General features: G+C 45.6%; 1 protein-coding gene across 10 annotated transcripts; it reads right to left on the bottom strand.

The window, feature by feature from the left end:
* Window positions 1–537: 537 nt before the first annotated feature.
* On the bottom strand, window positions 538–19,372 carry ZNF384 (zinc finger protein 384). 10 transcript variants are annotated; one of them, XM_037846880.1, is made up of 12 exons: window positions 19,243–19,372; window positions 18,064–18,123; window positions 12,472–12,542; window positions 11,934–12,171; window positions 11,651–11,698; window positions 11,106–11,439; window positions 10,148–10,240; window positions 6,197–6,421; window positions 5,307–5,489; window positions 3,700–3,778; window positions 2,768–2,926; window positions 538–2,178 (listed from the first exon to the last, which is right to left on the bottom strand). In XM_037846880.1, exons 3-12 carry the CDS (start codon window positions 12,535–12,537, stop codon window positions 1,777–1,779), a joined length of 1,827 nt encoding a protein of 608 aa, XP_037702808.1. In that variant the 5' UTR covers window positions 12,538–12,542; window positions 18,064–18,123; window positions 19,243–19,372; the 3' UTR covers window positions 538–1,776. The 10 variants fall into 10 exon arrangements, with proteins under 10 accessions (XP_037702808.1, XP_037702809.1, XP_037702810.1 ...); XM_037846881.1 differs by lacking the exon at window positions 19,243–19,372 and adding an exon at window positions 18,582–18,761; XM_037846882.1 differs by lacking the exon at window positions 19,243–19,372 and having other exon boundaries at window positions 12,472–12,538; window positions 18,064–18,762.
* Window positions 19,373–19,431: the final 59 nt, after the last annotated feature.

The raw sequence follows: 19,431 nt of genomic DNA, 5'->3' as shown, positions 1-19,431 counted from the left end.
TAGATTTCCTGTCCCATGTTCTACTTCTCAGCACTCTCCTGCACCATTATTCAATCCTACACCCATGAACTGTTTATGGTTTCCATTACAGGAAACCTCTGGTTTTAGGTGCCACATTACACTGAATGTATGTATGCACATACATTGCCAACTAGAAGTAGCATTGAGCCCTTCCAATGATGCTCACGCAGGAGTATGGGTCATTCCAAGAGGCCATGCTTCCATTTCTTTGATAGGGAGCCTTAGCCTTTTTTTTTTTTTTTAAGCACATAACCAAAATCCTGCTCTCACATATTTTGGCAATACAGTTCCCATTATGGGATTCATATGTAGAAATCCTCATAAACTAGGATTTCACTTGATGTATCTAAACTATATCCTTCTATGTCTGGGGAATTACACACATGGAACCTCATCACACAGCATTCATTCTTCACACACATACACTCTGGTGCAAATCCTTAGTAAGGTCCTGGAACACCTTCCCAGATGGCTTCTCCCCATGCTCACTCACACCAGTAGCTCCACTGCCTCTGATCCTTTTACATGAATTTATTTCTATACAATGTTCTAAAAACACCCCTTGTTTTGTACATAAGGTTTTTTTCATTTTTAAATTGCTTTATAACAACTGGTTTCCTGATTTTTTTTTCATTTTCTCTTTTCTCTGAAATCTGCCATGATTTAAAAATAAAAAAAAAAAAGACAAAAGGAAATAACGCCATGGCCAGAGGACAGGGGGGAGAGGAAGAAAAAATGGTAAAATAAAATAAAACATCAAATATGAAAATTCTCAAAGATAATGCATTTATAAACACAGAAATGGTTACAACAAAGATGGCCATGAGGAGTGGGTATATATATATTTATATATATATATATATATATTTATATATAAATCCATGTCCAGCAACTGACCGTGGCACCTAGGGAGCTAAGTCCAGTCCTTTTGTTTGCCCTGAACTCTCCCTTCTCTGCAACACCCCTTGTTTTGGGGTTTCATAGATAACACAAATCTCCCACAGCTCCTTGGGACTTGGGATGGAGAGACTGAGAGTACAAGAACTTGGTTGGCAGAGAAGGGGGAGAGAGGCTCCAAAGAAAACCATGACCCACACTTTTAAGCCACTCTTGACCACCCTGGGAATCTCTGGCCCCTTGGGGACCACATGTCAGCCCTTGCCCCTTACAAATAAAGGGAGGTCTGATCCTCACCTAAATCTCCTTCCTCCAGTATTAGGTAGGAAGTGAAGTGAGACCATTTAGAGAAAGAAAAATGGTTTCTGGGGTTGGGGCATATGAGAAGCCTCTGTTCTTTTGCAGGCAAAAACAAAACAGGAGGCAGTTTGCATGTAGAACTCCCTCCTCTCTGCTATCTGGGAGGGCCAGCCTCTAGTCTTCTGTCAGCCCAAACTCTGAGGATGAGGAGGGTAAGGAGAAGGTAAGTGCCCACACTGGACAAGTTTCTATGAGGTCATAGCAAATCCCTCCCTTGAGCACCAACCCCCAATTTTCAAAAGCTATGCTTGGGAGGGGAGGCTGCTGGATTACACTACCAGCTCAGTATTCCTCTGCCAGTCAGGAGGGCAGATGTTCCTTTTGAAGAAGAGTTGGGAATAGGGATGGTATCCTGTGAAGGAAGGCTGTGCCTCAGGCCCCAGGAGATGGAGCCAAGGCCTGTCAAGGAAGAAGAGGACTTTTCCCACCAAGAGGAAATAGAGAAAGAAGGGACCAGAACTTCTTTCCCTTCTCCCCAGTGGGTGGCAGGATGGGTCTCTAAGAGCTGGCCAGGTGTTCCACCTGGATGGTGCTGGTGGTGACAGTGAGGCAGATGTCCTTATGATGCTCCACCGTCTTATAGGGAGTCAGGTCAAAGGAACACTGGGGTGGAGGGTTGGGGTTGCTTTCCCCACCACCCCCACCCTGGGGGGCTGCCCCAGGGGACTGGAAGTGTGGTGGCTGAGGCTGCTGCTGCGATGCTTGGGAGGCCTGGACCTGGGCTTGAACTTGGGCTTGGGCTTGAGCTTGAGCCTGGGCTTGAGCTTGGGCTTGAGCTTGAGCCTGAGCCTGAGCCTGGGCCTGGGCCTGGGCCACTGCTGCTGCTGCCGCCGCTGCCTGCACTTGTTGCTGGAGATCAGGAGGGTTGTGTTTGCGCATATGTTTCATAAGGTACGTTTCCTACAGGAGATGGTAGAAAGGGAGTTGAAGGATGAAAGAGAAGGAAGAGGTTACTTGCAACTAGCATCCTGGGCTCTTATTCTGCTTTAAATAGAGCATGACTTATACAAAGATATTCTAGAGCCCTGGGTAAGTTCTCCCAAGCAGGCACTTTCAGTGCTCACTATCAGGTGGTGGTGGGGGCTGCTTTAGACATTTCCATGGGCATTCAACTGACAGAGGGAAAAGCTGCCATTCTCTCAAAGATCTCTGAATAGAGCCTTTATAACCTCTTTCTGGAATCTAGCAGAAAATATCCAACTGAAATCTTCCCCCCATCCCATCCCAAATTTCAGGTTGCTTTACTTTGATTTATGTTTCAGAGAAATGAAGAAACACTGTTTATCCATCTCTAAGGACTTACAGGATCAGGAACCCCCCAAATTCCTCAGCCCTGGGTCTAATTAATATCTGTTCTCTTTACTAATTCTGGTAAGCTCGAGCTAGGAAGGTGGGGTATATTCCTTGCAACAGATCTGGCATTTCATCCAGATCCAGGATTGTGGCCTGTCAGGACTGGAGGGAAGGAAAGAAGAAACTGAGCACTTACCGACGTATATGCCCGACTACAAATGGTGCAGGTGTACACCTTGGCATGCTTCACCGTGTGCGTAGATAGGTGCACCTCGAGTGAGGCTGCGTCTGTGTACGCCCGATGACAGTTATGGCACTTGAAGGGTTTATCTTTGTTGTGCTGCCGTCTGTGGGACTGAGAAAATTGGGAGAAACAAGCATGAGTGCGTTGCCCTCTTCCCACCAGCCTGACCTCTGAGGAAAGCCATGAGCTGGGTGTCAGGCTCCCACGTTCTCTTTCCATCTGGAGCCAGCAGAAATTGCTTCAAATGGACTTCAGGAGCTAGAGGCAAAGGGAAGAAGCATACCTCAGGCAGCAGACACCAGGATTCTGAAAGTTAGCATGACGGCCCATGCCTGCTCCCACTAGTCCAGTGGTTCTCAAATGAGGTATGGGGATCTCTGAGGAACCCCAAGAACTTGCCAGGGGGCCCACAAGGTCAAAAATATTTTCAAAATAAGAAGAAGACAGTATGTGCCTTTATCACTCTCATTCTCTCATGACTGCAGTGGAGTCTTCTAAGCGTTACATGATATGAATTCGGCAGATACAAGAATCCAGCTAGCTCTCTTCCATTAGGCCAGACATTAAAGAAGCTTGCAAAAATGTAAAACAATGCCACTCTTCTCACTAAATTTTTTTTTGGTTTTGGAAAATATGTTATTTATGTAAATGTGTAATGGGTTCATTATTGCTTTTTTAAAGTAAATTACTAATAATTTTCTCAATTTCAAAGTATCTTATGTGGAAAGATACTACCCACAAAAAATAAGAGCTCTTTGGGTTCCTCAATAATTTTTAAGAGTGTAAAAGAATCCTGGAGAAGTTTGAGAATTGCTGCACTAGTCAATGGCACTCTGACCCCAAATCTCAGACCCAAGGTCCTGTGTGGAGGGTGGGACATTTACCTGCAGATTGGAGAGTTGTGTAAAGGCTTTCTCACAGCCTGGGTGTGCACATTTGTACGGCCTATCACCGGTGTGGATTCTGCACAGGATGAGAAAAGAAGAAAGGGAAAGGATTTCAGCCAGTCTGCTCAGGGATTGACTAACAAACCTCAAGGCCAATCCTGCCCTCCTAAGGGAGAGTATATCAGATGTCAGATGGGCTTCTAGGAAGCACCAGCCTTAGTTTCTCTGACATGGGTCAGGCTGGGATGCCTGATCTCTGGTCACTGCCTGCATCACTTAGCTCACGGTGGGCCTCCCCTCTGTTGGCAGGGGGCAGATGTGTGGGTGGAAAGGTGGCAGCTACTGGTGACTCGGTACCCAAGGGACAGGTATTCCACGATTTGGCATACAAGTCAGCTCTGACAGCAGTGTTCTAACCAGTGTTCAGACACAAGGTAAAGACAATGGTAAGGAAAGAAGAAAAACATAACACTTTTTCCTTGGCCCCTATCCTGCAGCCAGAAACTATCCCCTCAGCCTGAAGTTATCACTCCCAGAGAAAGTCCTGGTGTCAAAGAAAAGCAGAGAGTTATGCTAATTCTGGAGAGCAGCAGTGATATTAATACTCATGGAAACTCCTTGGGGCTTTTCCCAGTCCAGCAGAAAATGCCTAGTTTGGTACCAGTTTGGCCCCTTCCCCCAATGTGAATGGATTCTCTGCTGAGATGAGCCAAGGACTCAAGGGTGTGCTGACACCTGCTCCTCATCTGGGACTTCAGAATCATCTTTGTGACCAGGTGCTTTTCTGAACCTCTGGTACAATATTTCAAAAACAAGACAAGGCATGTCTCCTCCTTGTGAGGAAAGCCTGACTCCTCTTCTCATAAAGATGTCCAACCACATTCAGTTGGGGTGCTCGCACCCACAAGATGCTGTGTGAGTAGGATCTTGGCCAGTGAGTCTGGACTCCAGTTGAACTTAAGATACCATCAAAGGAGATCATCATTCTTCTAGCTGGCAGGTTCATTTCCTCATAATCACTCCATAATCATGGGACAAAGTAGGCATTCTTACAAAGCATGAGCCTTTTCATTTTCGGTTTGCCAGTTTCCTATGCATACTTAGTCGTTGTCTTCTTCTTTTCTTCCCCCCCTACTCCTGGTATCCCTTGGAGTCTTTGTGTTGTAGGTGTCACAAGGCTGGTACCCAGCTATTGTCTGATTGTATCTCCTGATCACAGATGGTGCCCCAAGGGTTGGAGGATGATGCTTTGGCATCAAGGAGAAAATCTTGCAAGATGTGTGCATGGATATTTCCAGGGAGAGAAATGAGAGAAAGAAAAGCTGTCTCTGCTCCAGATGTGTCTCTGCCTCCCATATATCAGGGAATATCACACAGTCATTGTTTCTCTTTGTCGTAGCTCTTGCCCCAGAAAGGGTCTCTCTTAGCATCCACATATGTCTCCAATATTGTTGCTTGGTCTTCTTTCTCCCAAATGCTAGCGATGTTCTCCTCCAGCCAGGCCTCTCCCCCGCCCCCCGCATGCGGGTTGTTGTGTATGTCCGGGGCGGGGGTGGGGAGGGCATGCCAGCAGGGCGGGGCAGTAGCCCGCCACTCTCCCTTACCGTGTGTGCTGCTGGAGGTGGGAGAGCTGGCGGAAGGCCTTCTGGCAGTAGGAACAGTTGTAGGGCTTGGCCCCCGAGTGGATTCGGAGGTGCTGGGCCAGGTAGGAGGTGTTGGCGAAGGTCTTGGAGCAGTGCGGGCACTTGTGGGGCTTGATGGTCTCGGTATGCATCTTGGAGTGGATCCTGCCGGAGAGGAGAGGAGGGAAGGGGGGAGGAGGAAGCAGTTCGACACCACGGGCTCAGCTCTCTGCTGGGTGAAATGATGTTGCTTGACGGATGAAAGCACCCCCTCCTCCCTCCTCCCAAACACACTCCAGCCTGGATAGGCTAATGAAGAGGACACCCAGATCTGGGTTGTTGCTGATTTAAGTCGGTGGTTAGAATGGCAGTGAGATGATGAAGTGCTGCGACCCATGGCTCCTGGTAACCTTAAAGTGTTCAGTCTTGTCAACCCTCTGTTTTTTTCCTAAAGTTACACACTCACCACAGATACCCTGCTTCCAAATAGTAATCTGAACAAAGACCAATACCGCCCGTTCCCCATGGACCTGAAGTTGAATGCACACCTTGGCTCTGAACTGAAGCATATAGTAAAAGCAGGGCCTGCTCTGCAGAAGATTTCCAAACACAGACAGAGAGAAACCACAAAAATCGTTCCAGACTTTGGGATCGGAGAGCAGAATGGTCCAATTGCCCCCCACCTCCCAAACTGTTAAAATATAGTTTATTTTTCACAGACAGCAATGTGAGAGAATTGAGGTTTCAAAAGGGCAACGTAGAAAGGGAAAAGAGAAAAGAACACCTGTGGAGGGAGGTGTAGGTGCAGGCAACATGGCCTGGGGAAAGGGAGTCACAGCCAGGTAGTGGGATAAACCCGAGAGCAGCCTTACCGGGTATGCTGCTGAAGGTGGGAAAGCTGGCGGAAGGATTTCTCACAGAAGTTACAACTGTAGGGCTTGGCCCCTGAGTGGATACGGATGTGCTGGGCCAGGTAGGAGCTGTTGGCGAAGGTCTTGGAGCAGTGTGGGCACTTGTGGGGCTTGGTCTCGGTGTGGGACTTGGAGTGGATCTGCATCTCCGACTTTGAGTAGAATGTCAGTGAGCACATCCGGCACCTGGGCCAAGTGAGGGCAGGTTGTTAGAACCTTTCCACCAAGAAGGCATTGCTGAACGAACCCTCCCTCCACTTCCAAAAGAAGCCAACCTATCTGCCTTCTCTCCCATTCCAACTCCATTGTGAGGTCCTTCAGAGTAGGAGCTTTACTTTATTCATCTTAATAGCTTAAGCTTCCAACCTACTGCCCAGCACATTACTAAGATACAAGCAATGTTTGTAGAATAACAGTTCCCTACGTGTGTGCAAATAAGACTTCAACCAGCTAAGACAGGAAAACTTTATTATGGGCTTTGGGCTGATGTAGATTTCATTGGGCTGGGAATATTAACTGACTTCATTTTTCTTCTGCCTTTAACTTGATTTCAGACTTTTAAAGAACTCCGTTCCCTCTTCTTTTCCTCATTTCCCATGTATGAAGTACATCCCTCAGGTATCCCTCATGCTCCTGAGATAATGAGGGACAAATGACTGGATTCTCCTGAAGGGCTTCTCTCCTGTCTCCTCGGATAATATTCTTCTCTCGGATTTTCTGCTACTTCCTCTTTGGCAGTGTTTCTTAAAGGAACTGGGGAAGTATCAGAATTATTGGGAGGGGCTTTTCCAAACCACTTATGTCTAGCCCTCCACCCTATATCTGATATAGTCCCTCTACCAGCCTCTTGGGGGCAAGTGAGAATCACTATTACAGTGAGCCAAATAAGCTGAGAGTGGACGGTAGCCCTCAACTATTTTGGAGAAATACGTTTGGGAAACCCCGATCTTCCACACTAAACCACTCCTCTTTCCTAACACATGAAGCCAATACCAGCACTTTGAGTTAACATCACTAGCATCTGGATTACTAGCATTGTACTCATCACCTGAGTTGGCAATCCTTTCTCCTGCTCTGATGGTGTCCAACAATATCAAATAAGGAGGCATCTGAACAAGTTCAGCCACAACTCATCAGATTTTCTTGGGTAAAAGTTATCTATATGTGAGCCAGAACCCTGTCCTTAAATACCTCAGCAGCATACACTGTGGGCAAGTAGAGAGGGCAACAGCCTGGAAGCCAAGCAATTGGAAAGATCCTCTTCTCTGGGTTCTCCCCAACTCATCCTTGTAAGAGGGGCCTAGGTGGTGTGGTTTGATGATTTCTGCTTCGTCTTGATCTTAGGACGATTTTTAAAGAGTAACTAGGACAGGATTAAAAAGAATACTGAACTCCTCAGGAAAAAAGATACCGCTCTTGGGGTGTAGTGCCTAATATTAATACTTTTACTTAAATTCTAATAATAAGGCCAATTTCCATCTCTCTATTTACTTGATAGCCCTGAAGGCAATGTGACTGCCAGCTTACCAATCCCTAATTGTTGCCTGGGATGCCTGGTCACTGTAAGGAAGGTAGAAGGTTCTGTGTATAGTTAGTGTGGTCCAAAAGACCCTGCCCATGGGGTTTGGACACCTGGGTTCTACTCAGGGTTCAGTTATAGGCTTGCTCATCAATCTAGACCTCAGTTTTCTGGTCTGTAAAATGGAGAGATAAATATCTGCCACCTAGAAGGGCTAGCAAACACCCAGGACAGTCAAAGGTAAGCCAAGTGTTCTCTAATAATAAATCTGTGTTACTGATGACAGCCTCAGTGCTGATGGATGAGCTCCTGCTACTCCTCTACAATTTACTGACACTGAGGTTAGAAACTGGACACATTGTCGCTTGGAGGGCAACTATACCAAAAGTTGCACAATAATTTCACTTGGTTGCTAAAATTTCTCCAAGAGGCAGAAGAAACCATTCATTTTACTGAAACAAAAATCTTGTCAGTTGGTATGTGAGGGTGTTTTTAAAGAGTGAACATACAACTGTGCCTTTAACATTAAAGTTAATTTCAAAATAAAATAACCCTCTTCATCAAAGTTTCGATTTAGAAAAGAATATGCAAAACTCAAATTCATTGATAATGGACTAGCAACAAAACGATCAGTCTCAAAATACCAGGTATAAAAATAATGACCATCATAAGGATGCTGATGATAACAGTTGCCATTTGTTGTTGCCTGCTATTGCTAGGCAAGGTTAGGCACTTTAAAACACGTTGTTTCTACTCCACAACAACCTGGCAAGTACTGTCCCTGTTTTACAGAAAGGAACAGAAAGGCTCAGAAAGGTTATGTAATTCATTAAAGCGCAAACTGTTATACCCTATAAAGCGATGATCCTAACCTAACTCAAGATTCCTAACACTGGAGGAACTTGAGCAGAGGCTGGACAACCATCTGCCAGGACTGTTTAGAAGATTAAAGCTGCAGAGAATGACCTGGCCTAGGTGACCCGTAAAGGATCTCCCATTCTGAAATTTAAAAGTCCTCTCATGCAAGGTCTTGAGTGGTTGGAAAGAAATTCGATTTAAGAGAGTTGTGGCAGTGGGCAGTCAGCAAGGGGATATAGAAGTTAGCGCTCCATGTCAGTGGTGCACAACTCCAGGGGCACCATTCATATCAAACACAATAATGGTGCCCCTTGGAAGCATGCAATGCAATGGCCTTGCTTGTATTTACCACTTTGAATTATCATTCCATTTTTTCCTAAGATGCTCAAAACAACTTCAAATTTCTTTACCTTTCCCTCAAAGCATTTCCACAATAGATGAGGGCCATGACTGGTCTTCCCATTTAACAGACAGGAATAAAGAGCTAGGGAGGTTAAGTGGACTTGCCCAGATTAACAGAACCTAATCCCCCCACTACCCAGCCAAATACCACTGACCACAGGAATGGAAGTGGTTGACCCACAAATGCATCAAAATAAGTATTCTCTGTTTTTAAAAAGATTCCTTTTGAAATTCAGATTTCTGAGCTCCTGAAGAAATTCCACGTGTTCACCTAGAATACAATTAGTCTCCCCCTAAACTTCAGAGTTCTTTTTAGTCACCTGAATTGGGGCCAAAGGATTCCAAGAACAATGAGGGTGTGAAAAATACTACTAGGGCTTCCTTCCAACTATATATTCCCATTTCTTTCAACCCACACAGTATGGGAAGTCCAGAGATAACTTTAATGTGGGTCCAAAAGACCAAAACAACAAATAAGAAAAACACACCAAAAAAACCCACAAACCAAAAAAAAAAACAAAACTGGCTGAGTCAAGAGTACCCAGAATCATGTGAAGGACTCCAAAGGGTGCTAGAGAACCCTCCTACATATTCTATATAGGTGAATCTTCATGTCTCAATGACCTCATTGTAAACAAATACATAAAAATCCAGATTTCTACAAAATAAACTAAAAAGGGCTTTTCACTTTATGAAATGATATATAAAGGAATGCCTTTAAATTAATCAAATTTGTCAGATACCTTTATAACATGATATGATGTAAACATTTTCCAGGAACACTTTTATTGTATAAAGTGGAATACACCTGAAATAATAAAGCTGCAATGAACTTTCAGATTATGAGTTAGAATTCTGCAGTCCTCAACACTTTCTGCATAGCCAACACTCTCCTCGTTTTCACTTATAAAGAGGGATTTAGACATTCTGTAGGTGTGGCTACTCTCCACAGAACTATACAACACAAACAGAAATAAATACTAACGATAACTAGTTCTTTTCTCTTTCTTTCAAAGTTCCCAACATTTCAAATCTTATTGATATATACTCCCAACAAATGGGAGGCATAAAACAGAATTCTCCCCATTTTACAGATGAGGAAACTGAGGCCCAGAGAGGGGAAAAGGACTTGCCCAGGGTCACACAGCAAGTTCGAGGTGGAGCCAGGAACTGAATCCATGAGCCCAAGGCTCTGTCCATTTCCTGTGCCGCAGTTCCCTTCGCTCCTAAAATGGGAACAACATTGCCCATCTCGGTACACTAAGGACAGACCCAGGCTCCCAGCCATGCACACCTGCCCCTGTCTGCATCAAAGCTGTGGGAGAGGTCATCCCGCTCTGTACACTGGGGGCAAACTCCCCAAACTCACTAGGGCCTTTAACAGTTCTCAAGGGATTAAAAAATTTTCAACTTTCAAAGGGCAGGGCGTTTACTTAATTATTTTTGCGTAGTACCACATGCAAATAAACATAGAATGTTTTTTGGTAATGGACAACTTAGAGGAAGTGGAGGATCAAACTGACTTCCATGAATTAGAGAGTGAGCAAACAGCCACTTTAGCAGCATATATCCCAAAGGGTGGGGGGAGGTATCCTATTCCTCCCCACTTTTCCATACAGACCCCTCCCATCATCCCAACCATGCAGGGTCAGGCAAGCTTAGTGCTCAAATATGGCCCAAGATCCAGTAGATGGCACACAGGCTAAGTTAAGTGCTTACCAGAATTTTCTTGTAAATGGAAAATGTAGAAAGCCAAAAAGACCTGGAGACAGAATCTCAAACCAAGTCTAAAGCCTTATTACAAGAGAGAAACTCCACCCTGTCACTCAAAAATAAGTCAATCGTGATGTTCCCCGAAACTGGGAATAAAAAAGGGAGGGATGAAATGGTTCTGCATCTTAGGCGAAGAGGTGCAAGAGAAGTGCTAGTGGCACTACCTTCCTACCCCATGACAGAATACCTGCCATGCAAGTGAATCTAAGGTGGACGGCTGTCAGGGTGTAGAGCCCAAATAGGGGCTAGACAGCAAGGGGTGGGGGAAGCTGAGGCAGTGATCCTCACCCCATCCTGCCCGCTGGCTCTGGCTCCTACCTGTAGGTCTTGCCGTCTTTCTGATGGTCATCATCATCCTCAGGGGATAGGACATAAGGGTCATTCATCTCAGGCAGCCCTGACTCCAGCATCCGCTTCTTCTTCCGGCCCCGGGGAGGCTTAGGAGCCACAGTGCCACCTCCACCACCACCTCCACCTCCTTCCTCTGTCAGGGTTGATGCTACCTTCTTGGAGAGGTCAGGGACCACCTGCAGGGCTTGTGAGCCAGGGGGAAGAGCTGAGACAATCATGGGAGCCGAAATGGGGAAGGTCTGAGCTGACGAGGCTGTGGTCACAAGAGAGCCTGAGGGGGACGTGATTACCAAACCTGGACCTAGGATTGGGAGAGAAAAGAGATGGCATTATGTTGCCAGGTCCTTATCCTAATCTTTTTCATTTCACTCCCCCCAGATCATTGTCTAATTAACCCCTCACCACTCCCACCACCCCCAGACCAGAGTGCATAGGAATCCCCAAACCCTGTAGAAAAATAATGGTCTCCTAACCCCTGTCCCCACCCCACCCCCAGTAACAGTGAGATTTACCCCTTGATTGACTCCCTTCTCTTCTCCACCTCTGAGAACAGGAGACTCCTTGATTCAGAGAAGGAAAGAATGTCACCTCCTCAAAGGCAGGGACCGCATCTTCTACTTCTTTGTATCCCCCACAATGCCTAGCACATTGCTAGGCACACAGTAGGCACTTAATAAAAATCTGATTGAGTAATCAAACACATATCCCACTCCCCAGGTCCTTGGAGCCCTCCAGCCTGGGGTACTGATCATGGAAGATCAACACCTCAGATTGGAGAAGAGCGGAGTTGCTCACCAGCAGTCATCAGCCCTGTAGATGGCACAGGGACCACTGTGATATTCTGGGTAACGGAGGCCTGGCTGTGTGGGGTCAGCTGGTCTGGCTTGGACTCTGTGTCCATGCTGATGGTTGAGGGCAGGGACACCGAGGCAGGCACTGTCAGCAAGGTGGGGTAGTGAGGTGGAGCCAGCCCACAGCCCTTCTCTGGCAACAGCTGGTCCTTCATCTTGTTGATGAACATCGTGTTCTCAATCTAAAAGAAAACGAAGAGAGAAGGGAGTGCTGTCTTCAGATTGGAACCAAGTCTGATTTTGTCTATTCCCTAAGCACTTTTCATTGTCTGACCTCCTTGGAGATCATGGAACGAGCAGTTAGTACCTTTGTACTTCCAGACAGAAGCCAAGACAGAAATGCTATATAATTCTCAGTGATGGGGAACCTGGTGAAGCAACATGTGGCTTATCTTGCTTCTGTCTCCACAGTAATAGAACCTACTTCTCAAGTTGAAAAAAGTACATGGTGGGAGAAGAGCAAAAAAGTTGGCACCACCTACCTGTCCCGAGACTGTGGGGATAGAAGGCCAGAAGTACGGGTTAGAATTGAAGTGAGATTCTTCCATTCTACCTAAGAAAGAAAAAGAGACCACATTACACTCAGCACCAAGTCTGAAGAAGCTCAGCATTTGAGACAGGGAGGAGAGGCCTTCCCGGTCTCTTCATCGCCCTCCTGGAAATTAACAGCCGAGACCTAGGATCTGGCACCCCAGTGCCTTGATCAGAGCTACTCAGCACTATATCCCAATCCAGCAGAGGCTGCCCGAGTTAGGACTTGTAAAAGAACTTATACACATTTCATTCACCCACAGAATGTTTCATGCCTGAAAGAAACAGAATTGTCATAACCAGTCTTTACTGACAAAGAGGGAAATTGAGGCCATGAGAAGGAAGGGATGTGCTCAAGATCAAGGTACATCCAGCTGACTAGAAGACAGAGTCCTACCACTGCTCCTCTTTTCCTTAATCCCTCAAGTCTACCTTCCTTGAAATAAAAAATCAAGAGTTCCGAGAAGCATGTCTACAGTTCTATGTAGCTTGAAAAGGCTCTAGGCCAGAGCACCAAATGCCCAAGATAATTAAAGAATGAAGTTGGCAGGAATCAACATCAAGAGTTAAGGTATTTTTTGAGTAAAACTGCTATCTGGGGATTGCATCCCACAGATCCCACCGAGAAAATCCATGGCACTACACTGGGAACCACACAAGCTGGGCTGAGCAGTAGGAACAAGCAGTAGCAGTAGCACCCTCAACTTCAGAATAGGGACAACTGTGGGGCAGAACACATACACAGCACCAGACACCTGCTTTGTATTTCTCAAACACTATGCTTCCAAGAGTTCAAATTCTCATCTGCATGCTATGGCACTTAAACATAAAATTCTGGGAGTGAGGGACAAGAAGCCAGAAAGGTAATCATTCAAAATAACATTGTAAGTTGCGTACGGATACAGAATCCAGGCATCCCACCATCGATTTTCACACTCTGGTCACTGCTGCTGGCAAGTCTCAACTGGCAACATATTGGTCAAAAGGAGCTTCCCCAAATCCTGGACCAGCAAAGATCTAGCCCAGCAGAAGGCAGGTGAAGAAGAATGATGCCAGTGGATTGAAAAACAAGGAACAGCTGGGAATGATGAGCATCACCATGTTGCTACTCTGAGCCGAGGGCAGCCAAGGCTCAGGTGGGGAAGAATGACCTGTGACTTTAGCCACATCAGGCCCGCTGAGGATATGCTGGAAGCAGACACCAGAGATACTAAGAGCTGGAGGCTGGACTGGACATAGAAACTGGGTTTCAAGTGGTGACAACTAAGGAAATTGAGAGACTTTCAACAAAGGACTTGAAGCAGAAAGGATTCTAAATGAAATATAAGGAACAAGGCTCTAAATGCAGCCCTGTTCCTTATATTTCTCCAGGAGTCTCCTCACATTTTTTGCTCTACTAAACAGTGCCCCCAATTCTCATAAAACTCATAAAGGGAAGCAGAACTGAATCTCAGCCTACTTTTTCTTAAAAAGTAGCAAAGTAGAGGAAAGAGGTGCACCAAATCTGTAACTAAAACAGCTGCACAAAATTAAGCCTCAATATTAAATGACTGAGGATCAATCACAGGCAAATCCTGTTCCCTCAGTTATAAAATACAGTGGAACCAGGTAGTCTCTGACACAGGTGCTAGCCTGGTCCTTTCAGCACTAGTTTTATAAAGGGATCTCCAGACCCAGTTAGGCAATAGAAACAAGAAACAATCAGATCATGGTTTAAGGGGATCCAGCCTTGCCAAGTTCTTGGGAGACAGGGATCACATCTATGTGTGGACCTCCCTACAGCAACCTAAAACAGCACTGACACCCCAGAAGTAATCACACACCTCAGTGAACTGAACAACAGGTAATCTATACAGACAGATTTTGAAAGCAATTCTAGGGGCTCAAACCTTAACCCTTAATCCCCATCTCTCTAATGTTCCAGATCAGAGAAATGAAACAGACACAAGTGTCATGGATGGTGGGAAGGAGGTAGAATTAGGCTAGAAGCTAAAAGAAAGGTGTGTCTAATGTACTATTTCCCCCAGTGAGGCAAGGAAGTAAACTCATTATGGATGTGAAAATTGAGGAGGGAGGAACTGAGAGCCTAAACACAATTATGCCCCTAGAATAGGATTCCTGTGAACAAGACCCCGCCCTCAAACAAAAAAAAAAAAAAAAAAAAAAAGGACTTTCAACCACTTATATTGGCCTACTGGTGTCTCAGGTGAAGCAGTTTCAGAGAGAAATATTCCCTGTAGGTTCTTATAAATGGGGCAAAGTGATGTTGTCCTTATTACTGACATTATTAACATGAATTAAGTGCTTATTATGTACAAGGTACTTTCCTGAGCACTTTACAACTATCATATCATTTAATTCCCCCAAGAATTCTATGAGTTATGTACCGTAATCTCCATTTTCCAAATAAGGAAATTGGAGGTACAGAGTCAAACAGTAAACAGCAGGGCAGGGTTCTGAACAAAAAGCTAGTCAGGGACAGGGGTCTACAAAAGACCAAACCAAAAAGATCAAAACAAAACAACTCAAAGATACAACTCTCTGATGATGTAGCTTGATCCAAGAATCAAAACTGAGAATATTTCTAGGAATGGACTGTAAATTTTTCAGGCAGTTCTTGATAAATGCTTTCAGAATTGAAGTTTCTGATAGCACTGATACAACATGCAGTTCAAGATCATATTCTCTATCCACATCCTGTGAAAGCTGACTTGGCTACCAAGATAAACTGATTTGAAAACACTGGAGGCTGAATTAAAAGGTCAGCCTTTCCAGAGGGAGAAAATAAATAAAAGGATCCTCCACCTTCTTGGATACCAGTCTATCACTACGCTTCGGTTCTTAAGAGAACAAAGCTGAAGATCAGAACCACAGTGGGTCCCAACACAAGACAATAAATGTGCCACATGGGCTTCTGATACAGTGTGTAGCCCAGTGAGGTACATGGAGAGGACTGCTCGCCCAACTATAAGGAACTTTTGCCTGCAAAATGACACCTGAAAATGCTAAACTACTGTTCTATTGATAATGCTGACTTAAATCTCTACAGCCCTCAAATGAGATCTATTGGAGAGCCAAGAATGAAGGCTGTCAACAGTATACAGGGTAAATGGTTTCCCCTGGAATTGTGCAACAGGGTGTCGCTGGTGCCAGGTGTCTCAAATACCTGTGTACTGTCCGTCTTACCACTTATCCTCTAATCTCATCCAACCATCCCAACATCCAAGCAGGTACATATCAACATTCTTCCAATCCTAAGAAGCCCACTGATATTACGGAGAAGCTTCATCTCTAAAAAGGAAGTACCAGTTCTGGTGACTATGCCAATATAATAAACAAGAAGAGAAAAGAAAAGAAAAGATGAAAAGGGATGGGAGGGGACTGGTTGACCTTAGACTGGGAAGGATGAGGAAGGTTTCTATTATAGCCCCCAAGAGCAGGAAAGAAAGAAAAACTTAAGAGGTGGAAAGAAGAATTCTGATTGACTGAAAATTTGGGTTCTTGTTTCAACCTTAATACTGTACCAAGCCTCAACTATTCCATTAATAAGAAGGGAGGTTTATTGTAATTAAGTTGTATAGTACTTTTCTTTCAAGAGGTTCAAGGAACTACATATTCAATCTCTAATTCAAAAAATATCTTGGAAGCACTCTGGAGGTGGAAAAAAGCAAAATCAACTAACATCCCTGAAGCACATAGTAGGACTTGAACTCTTGGACCAGAGCTTTGTCCATACAAGCACGTGCTTCCCAGTGTTATCAACCATCCAGGGCTGAAAATGTCATTGCCTTCAGCACATGGTTTTGAAGACATGGTAAAGACTACCGTCTCTTTCCTGGTACTTGCTACTAACATTTTTTTGTTGTTTGAAGTGAGGCACGATTTTCTTTCTCAAGAAAATAACATTCCCTTAACACAACCAACCTTTAGAAAATCATGAATCACTCACACCAACCAAGTTCTGTAGCTAGAGATTGGACCTGGGAATCAAGACTTTTGGATCCTAATTCTAGGTCCAGTGGATGGCTCTGAATAATTTACTACTCGACTAAGTAACTATTTAGGTGGAGAATGGAGAGGAATAAATCCCTTACAAGTTCACCAGGCATATGATGATGGGATGGAGGCAGCACAAGAAGAAAAAGAATAAAATATTCAAAATGCCCCTGAAAGTAAGAGTTCAAGAAACACTTCTACCATGATGGGAACTATCAGTTACAATTAGTGAAAGTTACATAAAGATCACATAATTACAAAGGTAACTACCCCAAAGTATCAGATAGAATAACCTCCAACTTAACACTCATCAATACAAGAAGCAGCAACAAGAAAAAGAGATGCAAAGAACAATCAACTTTAATTCAACAACAGAAACAATCAGATACATGGATAGACTGCGGGGAACCATTCCAAATGCACAAATGCAGAAAGGTCGCAATATTAGCTAAGGACTTGAAATGAAGAAATACAGAAAACAAATTTTTCTTTTTCTCAGGTTCTAAGGACATTCAAGAACGGTCATCCCAACAGGATTTGGAGCCTTCTTACTATGTGTGTACTCTTCCAAGTACAACATAACTCAGAACAAGTTTAGCCAATCCTTTTGGAAAGGACCATCATATCATTCCTGAACAGACCAACAGGACCACCACCACCACTACCCTATAGGAGGAACAGCACTGTGTTTCCTCTTCCCTTGCCCTGCCAGTTCCACCACAAATGATGGATCTGGGTAATGAGAGGCAAAAATTAATTAATTAATTAATTTAATTGGAGGAGGAGCTATGCATCTAATATTTAATCACCAAGAACACGGGCTCAGAAACCTACAGGGAATAAATTTTATAAACCAGCCTGGAATTGGTTCTTTAAAAATACCTCTAGGATTATAAACTCTGTGAACTCCCCCATACATTGTCATTTTCAGACTACCTGAACTCTTACCATTCCCATCAAGCCTCATACTCTTAATTCTACCAGATCTACTTCTGGAGCCCGCTTCATACAGTTTTACCAACTTTATGTGAAATTACTCACAGACCAATTTTTTCCTGAAAACCTCATGAATTCAAATAGCCCTGAATCAAAGAATCCCACCACTCAACAGATCTACTTCAAATGCTCTACTGGAATATTAAGGACAAGAACCCCTCTCTAAACTCAGCCCTGCTTGTTCCAAATCCAGGAAAGCAATTCTGTAAGCTACGCCACTAGAGGTATACTGGCAATCAGGGTCCAAGTGACCCCAAAGCAGAGTGACTCCTCTGGACTCAAATACAATACCACCCAGTGGTTTCAATTTAGGCATTTCACCTTTCATTCCTGATAGGTCCTGGTGAGATGGAGGGTGACAGAGATACAGTGACAGCTTCTTACACAAAAAAGATAACAGGTGGGAAAAGGCTGATTATAATCCCACAGCAAACACCAGTACTACAATTCCTATTACTTGAAGAATTCTGTCATTATCAAAAACAAGACAATTCAACTATCACCCCTTCTCCCCCCAAATCAGAAAAGCCATTAACCCCAAATTGTCTTACCCTCTCTCTCTCTTCCTCCTGCCGTCTTATTCCTTCTCCTTTCCAGGGCTCCTGAACTTTCTGTAAACAAATTGTCTGAGTTACAGAGGCCAGTAAGGGTGCAGAGAACCACCAGAGAGCTGTGGAGAACCTCAGGAATTTTCTGACTGTCAGCAGTCAGTCTGGAAAAGCAGGCAGACCCCCAACCAACAATCCAAAGATGGAAGGCTATAATAACAGGACTGTAGTGCCACCCCTATATGGATACAAGGGAAATAAATCCAATTCCCACAAATTAAGACGAACTCTATCACCAACTTATAAGTTCTACCACTGGGCTCAGACACTGGTTGGCAGAGGTCAAAGGACAGAAGAGTTGGAAGAAGAGGAGGGTCTTTGCCCCCTGAGGAGTGGCTCAGAAGGCAGAGTTGAAGGTTAGGGGGATGCACAAGCCCCTGTATCAGGCACAGTGCCACTTCAGGCCAAGCCACTTCCTCTGGCCTCCCCCCACTTCAGCGAGGACTTCGCCCCCTGCCTACCCAAGGCCTTACGCCAAGAAGTACCTCCCTCAGCTTGCACAGTGGTCTATCTATTGGGGACCCCAGCTGTCCCCGAAAAACCTTCGCTCCCCTGAGGCAGCCCCTGGGAGCTTTCTTTTGATGTCACCCCCCCACCTCTTCCTTAAAGACCCTTCCTTGGGACGCCCCTCCTTTCCCTCCAGGGAGCTGAACTCTGCCACCCACCAGGGCAGACAACCCGCACCCTAAGCCCCCCCATTCCTTCCCATCGCCCGCTCCTCCACAACACTTCCGGTTCCGGGACGGACACACAGACAGTCACAATCGGAACCCCCCCTTCCCGCCCCCGCCCCCCATCCAAGGAAAAGGGGAGCGGGGAGAGCAGTGGAGCTGGGCTCGCGCCGGGCTGCAGCAGCGCGAGACTCACACCGGCGGCGAACGGCTGCGGCGGCGCCAGAGCGCGGGAGGGCGGCGTTTGCTGGAAAGGAGGGAGCCGAGTGGGGTGGGAGGACCAGGAGGGGGCGAGGGGAGGGGGAAGAGCGCAAGGCGGAGCGCGCGGGGCACGCACTTTAGGGCGCGAGACAGACCCACACAGCTCACGCAAGGAATGCGCGCGAGACACCCGCAGGGCGGGGGCGCGAGGCAGTGGGTGGCCCCCCTCCCTCCCTCCCCTTACACTCACCCGGAAGTGGTGCTGCAGCTCGCGCTTCCGAGAGCCTCAATTCCTCCACGCCCCTCTCCCTCCCCCTTACAGGCTCAGAGAAGAGCCGCAATGGAGAGAAGGCGGTAGCACCGGAAACTAAAAGTGGGGGGAGGGAGGGAAATAGCAACGTGGGGGGGGCACTAATGGGGAAGGAAGGGGGGGGTGCAA

The sequence above is a fragment of the Choloepus didactylus genome, chromosome 8, assembly GCF_015220235.1.
Source record: "Choloepus didactylus isolate mChoDid1 chromosome 8, mChoDid1.pri, whole genome shotgun sequence".
NCBI lineage: Eukaryota > Metazoa > Chordata > Mammalia > Pilosa > Megalonychidae > Choloepus > Choloepus didactylus.
Note: the sequence above shows the minus strand (reverse complement) of the source record. Positions and strands in the feature narration are given on the sequence as shown.

What these genes read in the sequence shown, in the direction of transcription:
- ZNF384 (XM_037846880.1), bottom strand. Translation starts at nt 12,537, where the DNA reads ATGGAAGAATCTCACTTCAATTCTAACCCGTACTTCTGGCCTTCTATC. An exon ending in TCCCCACAGTCTCGGGACAG is followed by an intron (nt 12,172 to 12,471) that starts GTAGGTGGTGCC and finishes GTTTTCTTTTAG; the next exon opens with ATTGAGAACACGATGTTCAT. An exon ending in GTAGTCGGGCATATACGTCG is followed by an intron (nt 2,179 to 2,767) that starts GTAAGTGCTCAG and finishes CATCTCCTGTAG; the next exon opens with GAAACGTACCTTATGAAACA.